At 39.4% G+C, this 18,733-nt stretch overlaps 1 protein-coding gene across 8 annotated transcripts in view; it reads left to right on the forward strand.

Annotated features, from left to right (window-relative positions):
• dgkb (diacylglycerol kinase, beta) overlaps positions 1 to 18,733 on the forward strand; it is a 788,800-nt gene that overhangs the window by 140,834 nt on the left and 629,233 nt on the right. For 7 of the 8 annotated variants that reach the window (XR_006311661.1, XM_043689831.1, XM_043689832.1 and 4 more), the window contains exons 4-5: positions 7,170 to 7,190; positions 13,451 to 13,616. Coding sequence is in view for 7 of the 8 variants with exons in the window: in XM_043689831.1 (XP_043545766.1) it covers positions 7,170 to 7,190; positions 13,451 to 13,616 (187 nt within the window). In the remaining variant the exon portion in view is untranslated. The remainder of the gene's footprint in view (positions 1 to 7,169; positions 7,191 to 13,450; positions 13,617 to 18,733) is intronic. The other variant, XM_043689838.1, reaches the window with a different exon arrangement.

The raw sequence follows: 18,733 nt of genomic DNA on the forward strand, positions 1-18,733 counted from the left end.
ATCATTCAATAAAATTATGGTTGATCTGACTTTAACCTCAACTTGGCATATCCGATAATCTTTCATCCCATCGGTAATCAAAAATCCATCTACCTCTGGCTTAAAGGTATTTAATAATGCTGCATCTATTGCCTATTGAGGATTAGAATTTCAAAGAGACAAAACTCTCTCACAATTTATTTTTTCTCTCCTCCATCTTGAACGGACACCCCCTTATTTTTATACTGTGACCCTCGTTCTGGATTCTACTGCAAGGGGAAGCATCCTTTCAACAACCACCCAGTGAAGACACCTCAGAATCTTATGTCTTTCAGTTAAGTCACTCTTTCTCTTCTAAACTCCACAGGATGTAGGGCGAGCCTGTTTATCCTTTCCTCAGAAGGAAATCCCCCTCATTTTAGATATCAGTCTCCTGAGCCTTCTCTGAATTGCTTCCAATGTGTTAATGTTCTTCCATTAGTATTTTGATAAGTACAGTACACAGTACTCCAGATATGGTCTCATTGATGTTCTGTGTAACTGAAGCATAGCATGCCTACTCTGGCTGAAGATATTCCTCCTCATCCCAGATTTAAAGGGTCATCTCTTCTTTCTGGGAATGAACACAAGTCTTTCTTCCTCTTTGAAACATCACCTTCACATCCAGTCTGTCCAGTTGTCTTCGTATTCTGTAAGTTTCACTCCGATCCCCCTCATCCTTCAAAACTCCGTTGAGTACAGAACCCAGATTCCTTAACAACCCTTCATCTCCAGGCACATTGACATAAACCGTCTCTGGACCATCTCCCCATGCTAGAACATCCTCCATTAGATATGGAATGTAAAATGGCTCTCAACATTTCAAATGTGGCCTGACCAGAACTTTATACAGCCTCAGCAGTACATCCCTGCTATTGTATTCTAGTCCTGTCAGATGAGTGCTAACATTGCATTTGCTTTTCTAACTACCAACTGAACCCAGTAAAAACAAATTACTGCAGATGCTGGAATCTGAAACCAAAAGAGAAAATGCTGGAAAATCTCAGCAGGCCTGGCAGCATCTGTAAGGGGAGAAAAGAGTTGACGTTTAAAGTCTAACTGACCGGTTGTCAAAGCTTAAAAAAGGGGAGAAATAGGGAGGTACTTATACGAGGCTGAGATTTTTGCAGCGAGAACTGAACCTGCTTGTTAATCTTCAGAGAATCCTGAACCAGCACACCTAAGTTCTTCAGATTTCTGAAGCCTTTTCCCATTTAGAAAATGCCTCTATTCTTCCTACCAAAGTGCATAACCTCACACATTCCCACATTGTATTCCATCTGTTACTTCTTTGCCCACTCTCCTAGCCTGTCCAAGTCCTTCTGCAGCCTTCTGCTTCCTCGACATTACCTATCCCTCCTCCTATTTTTGTTCGATCTGAAAACTTGGCAACATGCTGTCAGTTCCTTCATCCAGATTGTTAATGTAGAAAGTTAATGGTGTAGAACTCCACTAATCACCAGCTGCCATCCTGAAAAAGACCCCCTTATCTCTACTCCCTGCCTTCTGCCAGTTAGCCAATCCTCTGTCCATGCCAGTACCTTGCTGCCAACGCTACAGGCTTTTATCATATTTATGATCAATGACACTGTTGCTTCAGTTTGTGCTTCCTGGCTGCTCATCCCTCTGCCATTTTCCAGGACAGAAATAACCTTCACTGTCACCAGTACACCCTTTGGCATTGTTGAATTAGTCCTGATGAATGCAGGCCCAAAGGTTTCAGCAACACATATCTCTTTGTTGGGATGTGGAAGTATCTGATTTGGCTCATCTGTTCAGCAAGATTTATGAACTGAAGAGTGTAAATTTATTCAAGCCACATTTAAGCACATTTCTGGATTTTTCTTGTGTCCAAATATAACCTGTGGTAAAATTCTTTCACAGTCTACAACATTCTGTCCAATTCGGCAATCAAATTTCAGCACACTAGACCCTTGGATGATATAGTTTTGGATGAATTGAACAATCATGTTGTAATGGCTGGTCTTTCAAAGATGCCGTAAAATAGATCAAATCCAGAAGAAGTTTTGATATTCTCACAAGATACTGATCAAAGCTAATCCATTTACCTGGAACATTGCTGTGTTATCTTGGTTCGAATAACCAATGCACCTATTTAAAGAATGTTGTGTGATCTGACCATTTAAATAGAACAATGGTCAGTCTGTTTTGAGGTTGTAAGAATGTAATTAATGGATTTTTATCGGGTCAACTTCAGCTGCCCCTCCATTTGGGGATGACGTCTACTCGGGTTTGAGAGTTTCTAATGTGACTTGTGACTCATAGAACATAATGGCACAGTACAGGCCCTTCAGCCCCTCGATGATTCCACAGATTGGTGCAACAATCTGAAACCTATCTATCCTATATGATTCCATTTTCATCCATATGTTTATGCAATGATCATTTAAATGCCCTTAAATTTGGTGAGTCTACTACTGGTGCAAGCAGTGCATTCCACACTCCTAATACTGAGCAAAGAAACTACCTCTGACATCTGTCTTATATCTATCACTCCTCAATTGAAAGCTATGTCCCCTCATGCTAGCTATCACCATCCAAGGAAAAAGGCTCTCACTGTCCACCCTATCTAACCCTCTAACTATCTTATATGTTTCAATTAAGTCACCTCTCAATCTTCTTCCCTCTAACAAAGACAGCCTCAAGTCTCAGTCTTTCCTCATAAGACCTTCCCTCCATACCTGACAACATCTAGTAAATCTCCTCTGAACCCTTTCCAAGGTTTTCACATCCTTCCTATAATGCGGTGACCCGAATTGTATGCAATACTCCAACTGCAGCCGCACCAGAGTTTTGTACAGCTGCAGCATGACCTCGTGGCTCCAAAACTCAATCTCTCTGTCAATAAAAGCTAACACAATGTATGCCTTCTTAACAACCCTATCAATCTGGGTGGCAACTTTGAGGGATCTATATACATGGACACCAAAATCTCTCTGCTCATCTGCAGTACCAAGAATTTTACCATTAGCCCAGTACTCTTTATTCCTGTTACTCCTTCCAAAGTGAATCTCCTCACACATTTCCAAATTAAACTTCATTTGCCACCTTTCAGCCCAGCTCTGCAGCATATCTATGTCTTTCTGCAACCTGCAACATCCTTCAGCACTATCCACAACTCCACCGACCTTAGTGGCATCCACAAATTTACTAACCAATCCTTCTCTGCCCTCATCCAAGTCATTTATAAAATTGACAAACAGCAGTGGACCCAACACAGATCCTTGTGGTACACCACTAGTAACTGAACTCCAGGATGAACCTTTCCCATCAACCACCACACTCTCTCTTCTTTTAGCTCACCAATTTCTGATCCAAACCACTAAATTACCCTCAACCCCATGCCTCCATATTGTGTGCAATAGCCTACTGTAGGGAATCTTATCAAACACCTTACTGAAATCCATATACATTGCATCAACGGCTTTACCCTCATCCACCTGTTTGATTACCTTCTCAAATAGCTTAATAAGGTTTGTGAGGCATGGCGAACCCTTCACAAAACTGTGTTGGCTATCCCTAATCAACTTATTCCTCTCTAGATGATGATAAATCCTATCTCTTATAACCTTTTCCAACGCTTTACCTACAACTGGAATCCAGAGCACAAAATTTGCTTTCTTTCATTTCTAACTCTGCCATTGCAATAGAATGATGGAATAGCTATATACACAGGTTCCTGTGTTCCATTTGCTTGCCAGATTGGACAGAATAATGGAACGGATCTGTGTGCTGAATTTATCTCTCAGTTATGCTTCTTGGTTTTGGGGAGAATGGACTCAGGAAATTTCTGACCTGCCCTGGATCTACCCGCTCCAAAATCATGGACCATGTTGTGGTTAATGAAAGTTTGTCCTATTTCACTTCTCACATGGATTCTTCATAGTCTACCTTTCCTTCTGTAATTTCAGCACCACATGAATGATCTTTCCCTGAAGTGTTCAATCACCTGAGTTTCTATTTTTCATTAAGCTTTACTTTTAATGAGGCTTTAGCTATTTTTACTTAATCCTGTTGCGTGTGTTCACAGTCCCATGTCTAAACTAAATCTTCCTAGTCACAGTCTTCCTCAGAGTTTGGTAATGTATATATTGCTGCCCTGAACATTTTGAATTTGATGAACTATAATTATTCATAACACTACAGAAGGGCCAGAAAAGTTCAGTGTGAAAGAAAATTATGCATACAATCGTATAACAAAAAGGAATTATTGAGTGTGATTAGTGTGAAACAATTTGTTGAGTAATGCTGTTTTTGTTCTCATACTATGTAGGAGTTTTTTGTTCGCTAAAATATTTCTCAACTGTTTCACATTTCTTCACTGCCTCTGCAAGTTGATAAATTTGGAATAAGATTGTTCTTCTATTTCAGCTCTAATACTTGAAACAACAATTCAGAATTTTCCGAAGTGTATGAGTGCTGTATAGGCAATATCTTGGCCTGTGGGCATTTATATATATTGTGGTGGTTGGAATGACTGCACTTCATTGGTAATCAGTTGCAGTATAGTGGAGGCAATCCTGCCTGTGAGCGACAGGGCAGAATTTTACACTGTTGGCAAGATGGTTGAGAGCGCTCCAGGGCCATGACAGCAACCCCTACCTTTTGCCAAAAAAGTCAGAGGAGAGCCTGCCTCTACCTGAGCAGCTCACCACCACTGGACTTTAGTTGTCTTCAGGTGGACTTCAATTTCCTTCTGCATCTCCCACCCCACCCGGGGGTTGGCAGCTTTCTTGTCCCAGCAATGCCACTATGAGTTGTGACCTCCACAGAGTCTACAACAATTCCCGAGGAAAATGCTCGCGAAATTGTGTTGTGTCCAACAGTCAATATGTCAATTGCCTTTAAGAGATGTTGCTCATAATGTCATCCCCTACAACCAGAGGGCATAAAGTTCTCGGATTGCACCTTACCCTGGGATCACCTGAAGCATGACATGGTATTAGAAGCGTGCTCCTTCTTGTGACTAAAAACTCAATGTCAGGCCATGAATGTCATATTAGTCCATAATTTGCAGCTGTAACTATGTTGGAGTTTTGAGGAAGTGTTAAATCGAGGTCAAAATGTTCCGTTCCTTCACTCTCCACAATTGCAGCTAAAACTGCTGGGTGTCTCTCTCATATTTTATTTATACTTCAGATCTCTAGCATTTGTCATACTTTTCCTTAATTATTAACAGATTTTCAATGCCACAGAGTCTGCGCTCAGTTTCCTGTGTTAGAGGAAATGACATACATATTGCATCAAGTAAAGCAACCTGTTTGAGGCAAAAATTTCAAAAATCACGTGAAGTGGTTGACATTGGACTCTGGCAGATTCCAGCAAAAGGGATATGGGATTGAGTGAAGGGTTCGGAGAGGGAGGGGGTCATTCTCTCCTGAGAGGGCGACGGCTAAGGTTGGAATGGGGTTAACAAGTATTGAGCATGTGCCTCTGTCATGGTAACAATCTAATGGCCTCTTCCTGCCTGCCATATTGTTCCTGAAAGATTATACTTTTTGACCAAGAGTTTGCAGGTTGTGGGTCCCAGATCCAGGTTCTCAGCATAGAAAGAATACTGAATTGTCTGAGGTGAGTTTATTTAAAATGAGAGACAATTCCCTGCCGACTCTGAGGACTTTCAAGGCCCATACCATGTTTTTTCTTTAAAGAAAAAGCGGTGTGAAGTTCTCTCTAGTTGACTGGAGAATGTTTATTTAATAAACAATAACACTAAAACAATTTGATTGTTAGTATTTTGCTGCTTTGTGAATACTACTGTGCACATATTGGCTGCCATTATTTTCTGACATTACATCAGTGACTATACTGCAAGAATGCTTAACTTACTCAGAAGTAATTTGAGATTTTTAGGGTTAAGTAAATGTAAGTCTTTCTTTAGTTTACCTGAGATAAAAGTACTGTAGTATCAGTGGCTATTGGCAACAGAGTAATGCCAGGCTATGATGAAAATAATTGTACACTTCCTGGCTTTCTTCTTAGTGTTTCAAGTAGTGGTATATTGGAAATGAGACACTGAGTATACATGCATAAGTCATTGAAGGTAATAGGACAGGTTGGGAGAGCAGTAAATAAAAAAAAATCACAGTATTCTATTAATAGGTTCCTAAAATATTAGACCAAGGATGTTATGTTGTGCTTGTAAAAACACTAGCTATATCTCACCTGGAGTACTGTACATAGTTCTTGGCACCACTGTTTAGAATCTGGAATGTAGCACCTGAGCACATTTGTGGAACAGGTTCAATCAAGGCATTCAGCAGAGAATTAGACAACCAGCGTATAGGGTTTAGGGTTGAAGGCAGATAGAAGGCATTCAGTGACATGTTCATTCGGACAGACCATGCAGATGTGATTGTCCAAATGAACTCTCTTGACATTGTAACAATTCTGTAATTCTAAATCTGTGGTGTTTTGCACCTTGAAAATGTTAAATTTTCTCCTTCACAACTCTATTAACTTATGGGGAAGTTTTTGAAGACTGGAGTTCCTACCCCAATGACCCAGATCTCTCAGGATATCATTTAACACAAGCACTTAGTGAGTTGGTTGAACAAGACCATTACTTTTTCATGGACTGAATTCTATGTACTAAATCATAGTTATTTTTTGTATCTATACAGCTGAAATACTTTTGGTGAGGAATTAGAATAGGGCCTAATAGAAAAAAATAATTATTACTTAAATGCTTTATGTTTACATTATGTGATAATTGCAGGCAACTGTTAGGCCATTTATGAGAAGGACTTGGATATTCTGTTGTCATAAAGTAATCGCTTTCCTGAATTAGTTTGCCCTTATCAACCATAGCCAACACCAGCTAATCTGGAGTTTTGATTGCAAGGGATTTCTTTGTACTGCTCTGATTAAAAGTGGTAAAATCTCATGTGTAAAGCTGCACTTAAGTCATTCTTCTTGTGCAGTAACAGATATATTTGTTGAGCAGACATTGGTGATTTTTGTGTCACAGTTTCCATTACAGCTCTCATCTAACAATGCCTCACATTATTTACTGCAAGTTAATTTGCTATCACTTTGTATTATGTTCTCTGCTTTTCTAACTGTTTAACTACTGTAAATGCTAATCTAGTTTTACTTTCTCTCTCTGTTTTGCTTGCCCAACTCCTCAGAAGCAGGATGTTCTTAGTCAAGTAAGTGTCATTTATTTCAAAATGTACAGGATTTGGTGATGAGACAATAGTGAATGAGTTGCTGTTTAACTTAGACATGAGGGGCATTTGGGCTATTTTTACACAGAATGAAGTTGAGGAATAATTTGATCTTAGATTGCTGATGATTTATTAAATCTAACAATGAGCTTCTGAACCACAAACACCAAATACAATCTCTACTTTGTGTTGAGTTAATTGATCTCTGCAGTGACAGTATTCAGAGTATTTTCGTTGCTTTTAGTGGTCTTAGATTCAGGAGGGTAGAATTGGCAGGATTTTCTATTCTGTTAGATTTCCAGGGATCTTGAGCAATTGTGCATGCGTGTGAATATAGGGCATGAGTGGGATTAAACTTGGCTGTCAAATCACTTAACAGTTAAATGGTCTGCCTTTACCCATTGTTGAGCCTTGCACATGAATAACAGTTACTATTTCTGTTGCCAGAGGAAAATATCAACCTGTGATTTTAAGAAAAATTGAGTGTCAATACCTACTGGAAAAGGATATAATGTTTTGGTTTAGGAAGGGGTGGTGGGATGGTAGTGGAGAGATTGTGCTGTTGTTTTTGTACACTTCTTAGGATTTAGTTTTTTTTGTTTGTTTATGCTGGTATGATATCGAATCATTGTACAGGATTTAATTGCTTATGTCGGTGTATATATTTGATGAGTCAAGCAGCTAACTGCACAGAATATGAGAGACCTGAGGGTCCTGTAAAGATGTGTATGTGAAATGGCGACATGTTCCAAATTTTATAAAGTTTTGCAAAAACAACTGTTTGGATTGAGAACTAGTCACCTCTGCATTGCTCAGAGATAAATCAGATAAGCAAGATATACTGAAATCCCAATCCAACTGTTTCATGCTATTTGTTGGCCTTCGGGCCACCAGATTTGCCTATTTAATAGATTTGTAAAGGTCTATTAGCTTTCAGTGGGAGCTAGTTAGCTCAGTTGGCTGAATGGCTGATTTGTAATGCAGAGTGATACCAGCATCATAGCTTAAAATCGTACTCCTGTTGAGAGTGCCCTGAAGGTCTCTCCATCTAATGTCTCCCCTTTTCGGAGGCATAGTGACCCTCAGGTTAAACCATCACAAGTCATCTCTCGCTAAGGAGAAAACGGCCCTATAGTCTGTTAGGACTATGGTGACTTTACTATTTAATCTCACTTCATTTACTGCTTTCCAAAGCTTCATTATTTGAATAGGTTAGTCCTAACATGCCTGTTAACATTTAACATTGGCCAATCTGTTTAAGTGTCCGTGCTGATATTCACAAGGCTGTAAAATATTTTAGGAGGTGTAGGTTGCATTAATTATAAATTTAATTAACTAGCAATTTACAATTACACTATGTGGTACATCAAGGAAGGGGGTAAGTTATTTGTTAGTGTAAGAGTTTGCCTCCTCAGAAGTGGGAACATTTTCTGAAGTGTTCAGTGGTCTGAGACAAAAAGAATATCTGTAAGTGAGGCGGGTAAGTGGATCCAAAGGACAGGAGTGCAGGAACCTGGGGCCGTTCTCAGCTTGTGTGGTTGAGAGTGAGGGATGGAGTGTGGGTGAGCAAACTGGCCATGGCACAGTGGTAGAAGCTGCCAATCAAGAGGGGGGCAGAAAGAAGGGGTGTAGTAGTGGTAGGGGACATAATAAAGAGGGATTCACACTGATCTCAGTAACAAAGAGTGAGTCCAAATGACTGTGTTGCCTGTCTGGTGCCAGGGTTCAGATTATCTACTCTGGGCTGTGGAAAGACTTGCAGTGCAAATGGGAAGTTCGAGCGGTCAGAGGTTCTGCTGAGGGCATATAAGAAGTTAATGTTAAATTAGAAAGCAGAGCCATCACGTTTTTAAAACTTTGGATTACTGCCTGAGCTACATCAAATTTGCAGAGGGTGAATAATGTTAGGGAAGTGAATGTCTGGCTCAAAAAGGTGCATGGATGAAGTGGGTTCTGGTTTATGGGGCACTGGCACTAATACTAGGGAAGAAGGATCTCCACCATTGGAACAGTCTTGACCTGGACTGTGTTGGGGCTTATTCTCTCAAACCATGCAGCCAGGGAGGTGGAGAGGGGCTTTAAACTAAAAAAGCGAGGGTGTGAGGACTCAAGCTTGGACGAGTGTATTAATTTAAGGGATCCAATATGAAGAGGTTGTCTTAGGAACAAAGGTTAAGTAGGATGCGACTCTACTCATTGAAGTTTAGAGGAATGAGAGGTGATTTCATTGAAACAGTAAGGATTCTTAATGGACTTGACAGGGTAAATACTGAGAGGATGTTACCCCTCATGGCAGAGTCAAGTCTGAGAGTGCATTGTCTCAGAATAAACGGCACTAATTTAAGACCGAGATGAGGAGGAATTGCTTCTAGAGGGTTGAGAGTCTTTGAAACTCTCTGCCACAGTAGGGGTAGGTTCCTTGTGTATATGTAAGACTGAGAGAGAACCCTTGATCCCATAGTCATCAAGAATCTATGGGGAAAGGGCAGGAAAGTGGAAATAAAGAATATTAGAACCTATTGAATGATGGAGCAGCCTGGAGAGGTCAAGTGGCCGACTTGTTTTCCTATTTCTTATAGCCTTATGGAATCGAGCAGGAGAATGCAAAACTCAAGTGGAAAATGAAGCTCAGAAAATAAGTGCCCTTTAAAGAGAAAAGACCAGGTGTGGAATGTTCACAACATCCTTTGGTCCAGCGGTCTGTTCACTTGGCGTTATCAAATGTTGACAGTTGTTTCTGAGGCACAACAGCTTGGTGAGGAAATATGGTCTGAAGAAGTTCCTTCAATCATTCATCCAGAAGGACAAATGTACAAGAACCTCTGAAGATATTTGCTAAAGATCTTCATAAGAGATTAAGAGATTATAGTTGAAGCCCATGAAACTCAGTTCTGTTTTTCTAAATTAGGAAATTAGCTGACAATGTTTAAGGCAATGAGCTGGTGCTGTAATTATCAGGCTGTAAGTTGTTGCATTCTGCAAAACTCTGTTTTGGAAACTCAGTGTATCACAGGTTTACTTATACCTTAAAGCATAGCATAGAAAGTTGCTGTTCCCAATTTGCAGATGACACTGAAGGTAGGCAGCATTGTGAATGCAAGCTATATAGATATAGCAATTTCAAAGAGATATTGGCTGACTAAGCGAATGGCAAAACTGTGGCAAATGCATTTTAATGCAAGCAAATATGAGATCTGACATCTTGAAGTTAAAATGGATGGAGCCTTTCCATAATGAGAAACAGTAGAGGTGGAAAGAGCCTTGGGAGTTGTGAGAGTGTTCCAGACACATAGATGATTAAAATAATTTGAGTACACAAAATGATCAAAAAGGCTAATGAAATGATGATCTTAGCTTGCAGACCAGAGTGCAATGTTGTGCTTAAGCTGTTCCAAGCCCTGGTTAAACCAAGCCAGAGTAGTGCGAGCAGTTCTGGACACGACAACTTAAGAAAGGTACCTTGAATTTGGAAAGTGCAGTGTAGGTTTACCAGATGCATGGATTCCAGCAACGCATTTGAAAAGTTCCCATATGGGAAACTTGCAGGAGATAAAAGTACATGGGATCCAGGATACGTTGGCAAGTTTAATCTAAAATTGGTTTAATGGCAGGAGACAGAAACTGGTGGTAGAAGGTTGTTTGTGTGACTGGAGGTCTGTGCCAAATTGGAGTACCATAGGGATCAGTGGGGAAGTCCCTTATTGTTAATGAAATATGTATAAACAATGCAGATGAGAATGTGAGGTGAGGGATGGCACAATGATTGGCTCGGTGGTTGAGACAGAAAAGAATAAGGTTTTAGGTTACAGGAGGATACAAACAGGTTTGTCAGATGAGTGAATGGAGTGAGTGGAGTTTAACAGCTAGATACATGAGAGGTGATGCACTTTAGAAGAAATAAAATTATAAAGGAGTACTCGATGAATGGCATGCCACTAAAGGTTCAGAGGAACAGAGATCTTCGGATGCTTGTCCATAGATCCCTAAAGGTAGCAAGGTAGCTTATTAAGATAATTATTAAGACTTATCACATTGATTCCTGAGGAAGGCCGACTGTTCCACAGTGCCTGAATTGGCAGTTAATTTTGTAGGTGTTTCCTAGCAAGGAGGAAGGCACGCCACTATCGACATCAGTGGAGCTGAGGTAGAGATGATTGAGAGCATCAAATTCCTAGTAGTGACGATCACCATCAATCTGTTCAGGACCACTAGAAAATGCAATATTCAAGAAGGCACAACAAACATCTCTTCTTTCTCGGGAGGCTACAGAAAATCAGTGTAAGAACCCTCACCTACTTTTACAGATGCCCCACAGAAAGCATACTATGTGGATGCATCATGGCTTGGTACAGCAACTGCTCTGCCTCGGACTGTTAGGACCAACAGAAAGTTGATAAACACAGCCCAGACCATCACCCAAGCCTACCTTCCATCCATTGACTCTATCTACACTGCTTGTTGCCATGGAAAGGCAACCAGCATCATCAAAGACCACGTCCATTCCGGTTATGTTCTCTTCCAACCTCTTCCATCAGACAGAAGATACAAAAGCTTAAACGCACATACCAGGTTCAAGAACAGCTCCTTCCTCGCTGTTATTAGATTTTTGAACGAACCTCTCAAATTTCAAATCTAATGTTGATCTTGCTTTTTGTGCACCTTTGCAGCCATAACTTTGTATCCCTCGCTCTGTTTAATTGCCCAATGATCTTTTGATCTTTGTATGTTATGATCTGCCTGTACTGCATACAAAACAAAACTTTTCACTGTACTTAAGTACATGTGACAATAATATATCAAAACAAATAATCGAGCGATGCAGGACTCCTGCCGGCATTTCCTGTTGCCTCAATTAAATCTCGTCCTAAATCTCAGGCTGACCTTCTCCAAGTTGGCAGTCATTGAGCAATTCAGAAGATAAAAGCAAATTACTGCGGATGCTGGAATCTGAAACCAAAAGAGAAAATGCTGGAAAATCTCAGCAGGTCTGGCAGCATCTGTAAGGAGAGAAAAGAGCTGATGTTTCGAGTTTAACTGACCCTTTGATTTTCCAGCATTTTCTCTTTGTGAGCAATTAAGGAGGAGAGAAATCAAACATTAGAAGTGTTCCACCATTTTCTGGTGTAATCATGACTTTGTTTCACCTTGCTCTGTACTCGATAGACGAATATTAAATATCACTACAAAGCTACTGAATGTCTTTAAAATATTTATTCAGTTATTATGTCTAATTTGTAATTTTTAACTTTGCCATGGTCTGATGTTCATTTTGACCATTTTGTTGAACAAAGGAAATTCTGTGAACGTATGAATTAAAATACATGTAAGCATCCAGGATCTCTGTTAGATCCCAGTCCTTGCTGCAATTCCTTCGGTTTTGACAAATAAAGGTATGTTTGGCCTCACAGGGAGTGAAGATTCTGTTGCAGTCACAGTTCTCTGAACCTGAGAGAAATGCCTGATCTGAAACTTTAAAAAAACCTGATTAGAAACAGGCAGATCTTACTACATGATGCCTCTCTCAGCTAGTTATTAAGAATGTATAATCTCATGCAGCTGATCTGCAGACTATGTTACCTGAGCTCTATCAAAGCTATATACAGAAATGTCCTGACTTGGAAAATAGGGTTATTGTCCAATCGTTTTAGGCTTGTTAACGGCTCCTAATTGGATGTCATCGTGAAGGACAGGAAGGGACCGTTCTGCACCTTGAACCTAATACATCATTCACTGATACCATTGCAGCCAAACTCTATATATTCTGCCTTTACCTCATCTCCCATGAAATCTTTGTTCAGAAAAAAACCTATCAGTGCCAGTTTTAAACTTAACACTTGATCTCGTACCTATTGTGTTTATAGAAGGATGTTCCAAGCTACTTCCATCCTTTTCTATGAACAAATGCTTGCTAATTTCATTTGGATGTTCCAAGGCTCAACATATAGATGAAAAAACATGAGGAGGCTAAAGATCGACCATTGAGGGACATTGGAGTAAATGTATAGAGAAACAAATCTTTGTTTTCTAGTGCAAAACTTAATTTTAGTTTGTTTACAAACAAAATTAAAGCAGACATCTGTGCAACTGCATTGTTAAGCGTGAAATATAAACATTTTCATTCTAAAAATGTGTAGTAGTTCTGACTAAGATCATGGGTGACATCCTTTCTCAAATGCAAAGCCATTTTTTTTCCAGTTTTGATAATTTCTTTAAAAAGTAAATGTTCTTTATTTTATCTCTAGCCGATAGACTTTGATGGCTTCAAGCTGTTTATGAAAACATTCCTGGAGGCTGAGTTGCCTGATGATTTCTGTCAGCATCTATTCATGTCATTCAAGAACAAGTCCTCCCTTCCAAGCCCTTCTTCACAGGCAAGAAATTCCAGCAGTTCCCCACTCCATGCAGGAGGTAAGTGACCAGGATCTCTAAATCAGCAGACCTTCTCTATTTCTGTTGTCAGACAGCACAAACAACAGCTTGAATAGTCTTTAAAGGAGTAGCAAATCCATGATGATAAGGTGGGATATGAGACACGCTAGACTATTTTCATTGTCACAAATAAAGTTAAAAGGAAAATGATTAAGACTTTTTCTTTAATCTAAGGGTTTTTGATAGTCAAGTGAAAGGTAGTGAAAATGAAAAGAGCAAAAGCAACTTAATACCTACAGTTGAATGCTGGAAATTTGAAACAAAACAGAAAATGTTGGAATTACTTAGTAGACAAGCCGCACACTTGGAGATTGAAACAGTTATTCATTGACTTGTCAGCTCTTTGATCCTGCATCAGAACCTCATCTGTAGGTTTTGTGAATCATTGTTGAGAGGTGACTGTACAATTATTTGGGACTGAGGAGAAAGGTTAGCTGCAATTCTTCTCCAAGAGAAGCTTGTTGGAGTATGAATTGCTTTTCCACAATAGGTGTTTTGAGGTAGAGACAATTCAAGCTTTTAAGAATGAAATTCAGTAAATAAATTAAGCAGAGGAAGAGACAGAAAGTGAAGTTTGAAGGCAGTTGCATTTTGAATTGCTCCAGCTAAAAGCACTAAATTGAATGGCCACTATGCTACAAATTTCTGTGACATACATTGATTCTGTAATTCTGAATATATAATTAGTAAAAAGCTAACCAGTCGACTTAGACAAACTGACAGGTTAGACAGTCCAGAATATAAATCTTTGTCATGTGCAAAAACAAAACTAATTGTGCTAAATGTGCAGTGGGATAAAGAGTGTTGTAATTTAAACTAAAAGTAAACTAAACGTTCCATCATTATTTAGGAAGGACCATAAATAAAGTACAATAATGTCTAAAGAGCCCATGCCAGTGTTGAAAATACAAAATTTATGTTGCAGAATAAATCTGAGTACTCTACTTAATTTGTGTACATATAATCCCAGCACCAACTTTTAAGATGGTGCCATTTATTTTAGACTCAGTTCCTTATGTTTCCTACCAAATGCTAGCCATAATTCACTTCAATTTCATCAGCAATGTGTCTGCTCATTTCAACAGTCTGTCGGTGACTTGTGAATTTTATGACATTCTGTATTGATAATTTCATTTGAGTTTTGTATCAACTGCAAACATTGAAACGAGACTCTGTAGACCCAAGTCAGTTTCGAGCAATGATTCTATTATTGATCGCTGCAAAATATAATTTACTGCTATCTGTGCCAATTTTGCATCTGTGCTGCCACTATCCATTTAGTCTGACTGGCAAATGATTTTGATAGCAGCTCTATTGCTAATGAAGAAGGTAGTTAAACAGGTAGTTGGAGTTAATTGATTAATTGTCTAGTCAGATATAAAGGGGGAAATATAGCAAGTAAATTGTAGAAAGTGATGTTAGACTGATTAGTTAATAAACTCTAACCAGAAAGCAGGATGTTTTGTTTCCAGCCTGGCTTACTACCTTGGGAATGGGTTGATCTCGATGATAGGGTGATTCCTAATGCTGAAGATTTAAAACAAAGTTTTCTCCTCTTTCCAGACTGAAGGACCTAATGTTGCTGCTTTTGAGAAGAATGTTTGATTGAAAATAAGTGTGAAGTGTCAGAATAGGATTTCACATTAATTATGTGTGAAGTTGAATCTTAGGATTAGTGGAAAAATGTAAGTAAATACATGGATATGGGTTATGTACATACCAAATCAAAATTAAACAGAAGTATAACCTTGTCACTTGTTCTTCCTCTGAAGAACAGAATAAGGTGTAAACTATTATCAAAGCTAGAGGCTCAAGAGTTGGACACTGGGGAAGCTTTGGACAATTTATGATCATTTATGGGCAAAATATATAGGAAATATGACCTCCTAAATTCATCTGATGGTTGGTCAGGTATTGATAAATTTAGAAAGTCACACAGTTAATCCATAAAAGAGTATAGAATGAAATTTTAAAATCTATTTGGAGGTTCCCATCTCAGAATCTGAAATTTAAATTGTTGGATATATTAACGTGTAAAACATAGACTCCTTATTAACTGTAGTTAGACTTCCAAAAGCATTTTTTTTTTTCTGGAACAAATTTCGGGAGCCATAAATAAATAAATAAATAAAAAATCCTGGGATAACTTTTATTACCAATGGCCGTCATGACTCAAATAGGACATTTAGCTGTACTGCATACAATAGAGGGTTCAATAGCAGTGTTATGTGATCCCACCCAGATACAGGCTAACAGCTTCAAAACCAAATGAGAATTATTACTAGAGTGAGAATATTAATACTTCTACTTGATCCATCCATCCTCTTGGTTGCAATTAGGTAAATTTAAAAAGGATACCTTCTCTTGTGGATAACGTTTTCTCAGACTTAAATTAACTGATGTTTTAAAGGAGTCAGTTTAACCTGGGTTTCTTCAATTAACAAAATTAATTACTTGTTAATAAATACTAATATAACTCTCGTACAAATTTGAAACAAAAAGCGAGTCTAAAAAGAGAATCTTTCAAAAGCAAACATTATACCATGCAGATTCTGAATTGTTTGTAAAGAGCAGCTCGTTGAATAGGGGGGTTTCAAGATCTTTACTGCATATTGATTGAGATTATATAATTCTGATTTTTTCAACAGTGGTTGGATTTAGCATGGGGGAGGAGCTTTTTTGTTGTCCTTTTTCCTCTTGTCAGGCTAATTAAACACAGAGTGACAGAGCCTTTGCCTGTAATGTTGGGGTGATGGGGGGATCATTCTTTGAATATGCCTTTCATATTATGCCAAGAGTTGAACCCAGGCTAGCATGCACAAGAATGTTCAGTTCCACTAGTACACTCCAGTAGAGTTTAAACTGGCCTTTTAACCCCTTCCTTATATATTATTCAATGGGAAATCACAAAATATGGCTGCAATTTGGGACATAAACCACAGGTGGTCACTTAGTTGTGAGTAAGAGTTTGTTAGCCCTTTATTATCTTTGTAGTCACAAGAGATCACTGTCCAATCTGTTTTGGCTGGCTTCTTTTGAAGGGCTGTTGTTTGAATTTCTCTTCGCATCCATAGATATGAAATTCTATGGTTCTTGGTATCTAGGTAGCCATTAAATCTACATCCAAGTTTGCTCTATCATCCCTTCATTAAAGTAAAAACATTTCGGAATTACAATTAAAATGGTTTCCAGTATGTTGGAGTTGTAAACTGTGGTCAAGACATCTTACAGCATGGCAACTAATCTGTTAGAATGCACGTCTTAAGCTTAACTGACAGATGATTACACAGTTGGAGAGCCTCAGCATTTCATTTAGTTGAATTTGGGTTTGGGTTAGGGGAGAAAGTGAGGTCTGCAGATGCTGGAGATCAAAGTTGAAACTTTATTGCTGGAACAGCACAGCAGGTCAGGCAGCATCCAGGGAACAGGAGATTCGACGTTTCGGGCACAGGCCCTTCTTCAGGAATGAGCAGAGAGTGTTCAGCAGGAGAAGATAAAAGGTAGGGAGAAGGGACTTGGAGGAGGGGAGTTGGAAATGTGATAGGTAATATATAGGAAATATATCACATTTCCAACTCCCCTCCTCCAAGTCCCTCCTCCCTACCTTTTATCTTCTCCTGCTGAACACTCTCTGCTCATTCCTGAAGAAGGGCCTGTGCCCGAAACGTCGAATCTCCTGTTCTCTGGATGCTGCCTGACCTGCTGTGCTGTTCCAGCAATAAAGTTTCAACTTGGGTTTGGGTTACACATATATTGGACAACTATGACAATGAGATTATGACAGATGAAAGGCTGACTGAATGTGGATAAAATGATATAAGGAGGGAAGGAAAAGCCAGAAGGGGTCAGTGAATGGAGGATTGGCACCATTATAGAAAGAGCAGGGAAGGTAAAGGGCAGATTCAAATGTTTGGCTAATTGTGCAAGAAAAAGAGATATGAGGTAAGATTTATGGATTGGCAAAATGAGGTAAAGGTGTGGAAAGCCAGAAAATGCAGTATGAGATCAGAATAGAGACTAACAAATGAACATAGCCATAAGAAGGGGTGAGAATGTGAGAAAGGAATTCTGATCATATTGGGGAGAGAGTTTGTTGTAATAGCAATCCAGAACAAAATAAGAGGGCAAGTAGTTGTCATACTTTGGTAGGAGCAGACTGGAAATGCTTCAGAAGTGGAAGCACTTATCTTTAATTTGTTTATAGCTCCTGAAATCTCTTGAACATAAGTTGATAAAGAATGCCAAACAACAATAGCTGAAGAGCTGTAAATAACTTGGCTTATACATTCAGGGAGCAGAGAGGGGACAGCCAGTCTTACCATATAGAGAGAAACCTTGATTATCTGAAGGGCATGGGTGGGCATATTTCATTCGGAGTAATTGAATGCTGGATAACGTAGTTGATAGAACATAGAACATTACAGCGCAGTACAGGCCTTCGGCCCTCAATGTTGCGCTGACCAGTCATACCAATCTGAAGCCCATCTAACCTACACTATTCCATGTACATTCATATGTTTGTCCAATGATGACTTAAATGCACTTAAAGTTGGCTAATCTACTACCGTTGCAGGCAAAGCATTCCATACCCTTACTACTCTCTGAGCAAAGAAACTTCCTCTGACATCTGTCCTATATCTATCACCCCTCAATTTAAAGCTATGCCCCCTCGTGCTCGCCGTCACCATACTTGGAAAAAGGCTCTCCCTGTCCACCCTATCAATAGACAATAGACAATAGGTGCAGGAGTAGGCCATTCTGCCCTTCGAGCCTGCACCACCATTCAATATGATCGTGGCTGATCATCCTTAATCAGCCTTATCTCCATAACCCTTGATTCCACTATTCTTAAGAGCTCTATCCAACTCTTTCTTAAATGAATCCAGAGGCTGGGCCTCCACTGCCCTCTGGGGCAGAGCATTCCACACAACCACCATTCTCTGGATGAAGAAGTTTCTCCTCATCTCTGTCCTAAATGGTCTACCCCGTATTTTTAAGCTGTGTCCTCTGGTTCGGCACTCACCCATCAGCGGAAACATATTTCCTGCCTCCAGAGTATCCAATCCTTTAATAATCTTATATGTCTCAATCAGATC

Source organism: Chiloscyllium plagiosum, chromosome 5 (genome assembly GCF_004010195.1).
Source record: "Chiloscyllium plagiosum isolate BGI_BamShark_2017 chromosome 5, ASM401019v2, whole genome shotgun sequence".
Classification (NCBI taxonomy): Eukaryota; Metazoa; Chordata; class Chondrichthyes; order Orectolobiformes; family Hemiscylliidae; genus Chiloscyllium; species Chiloscyllium plagiosum.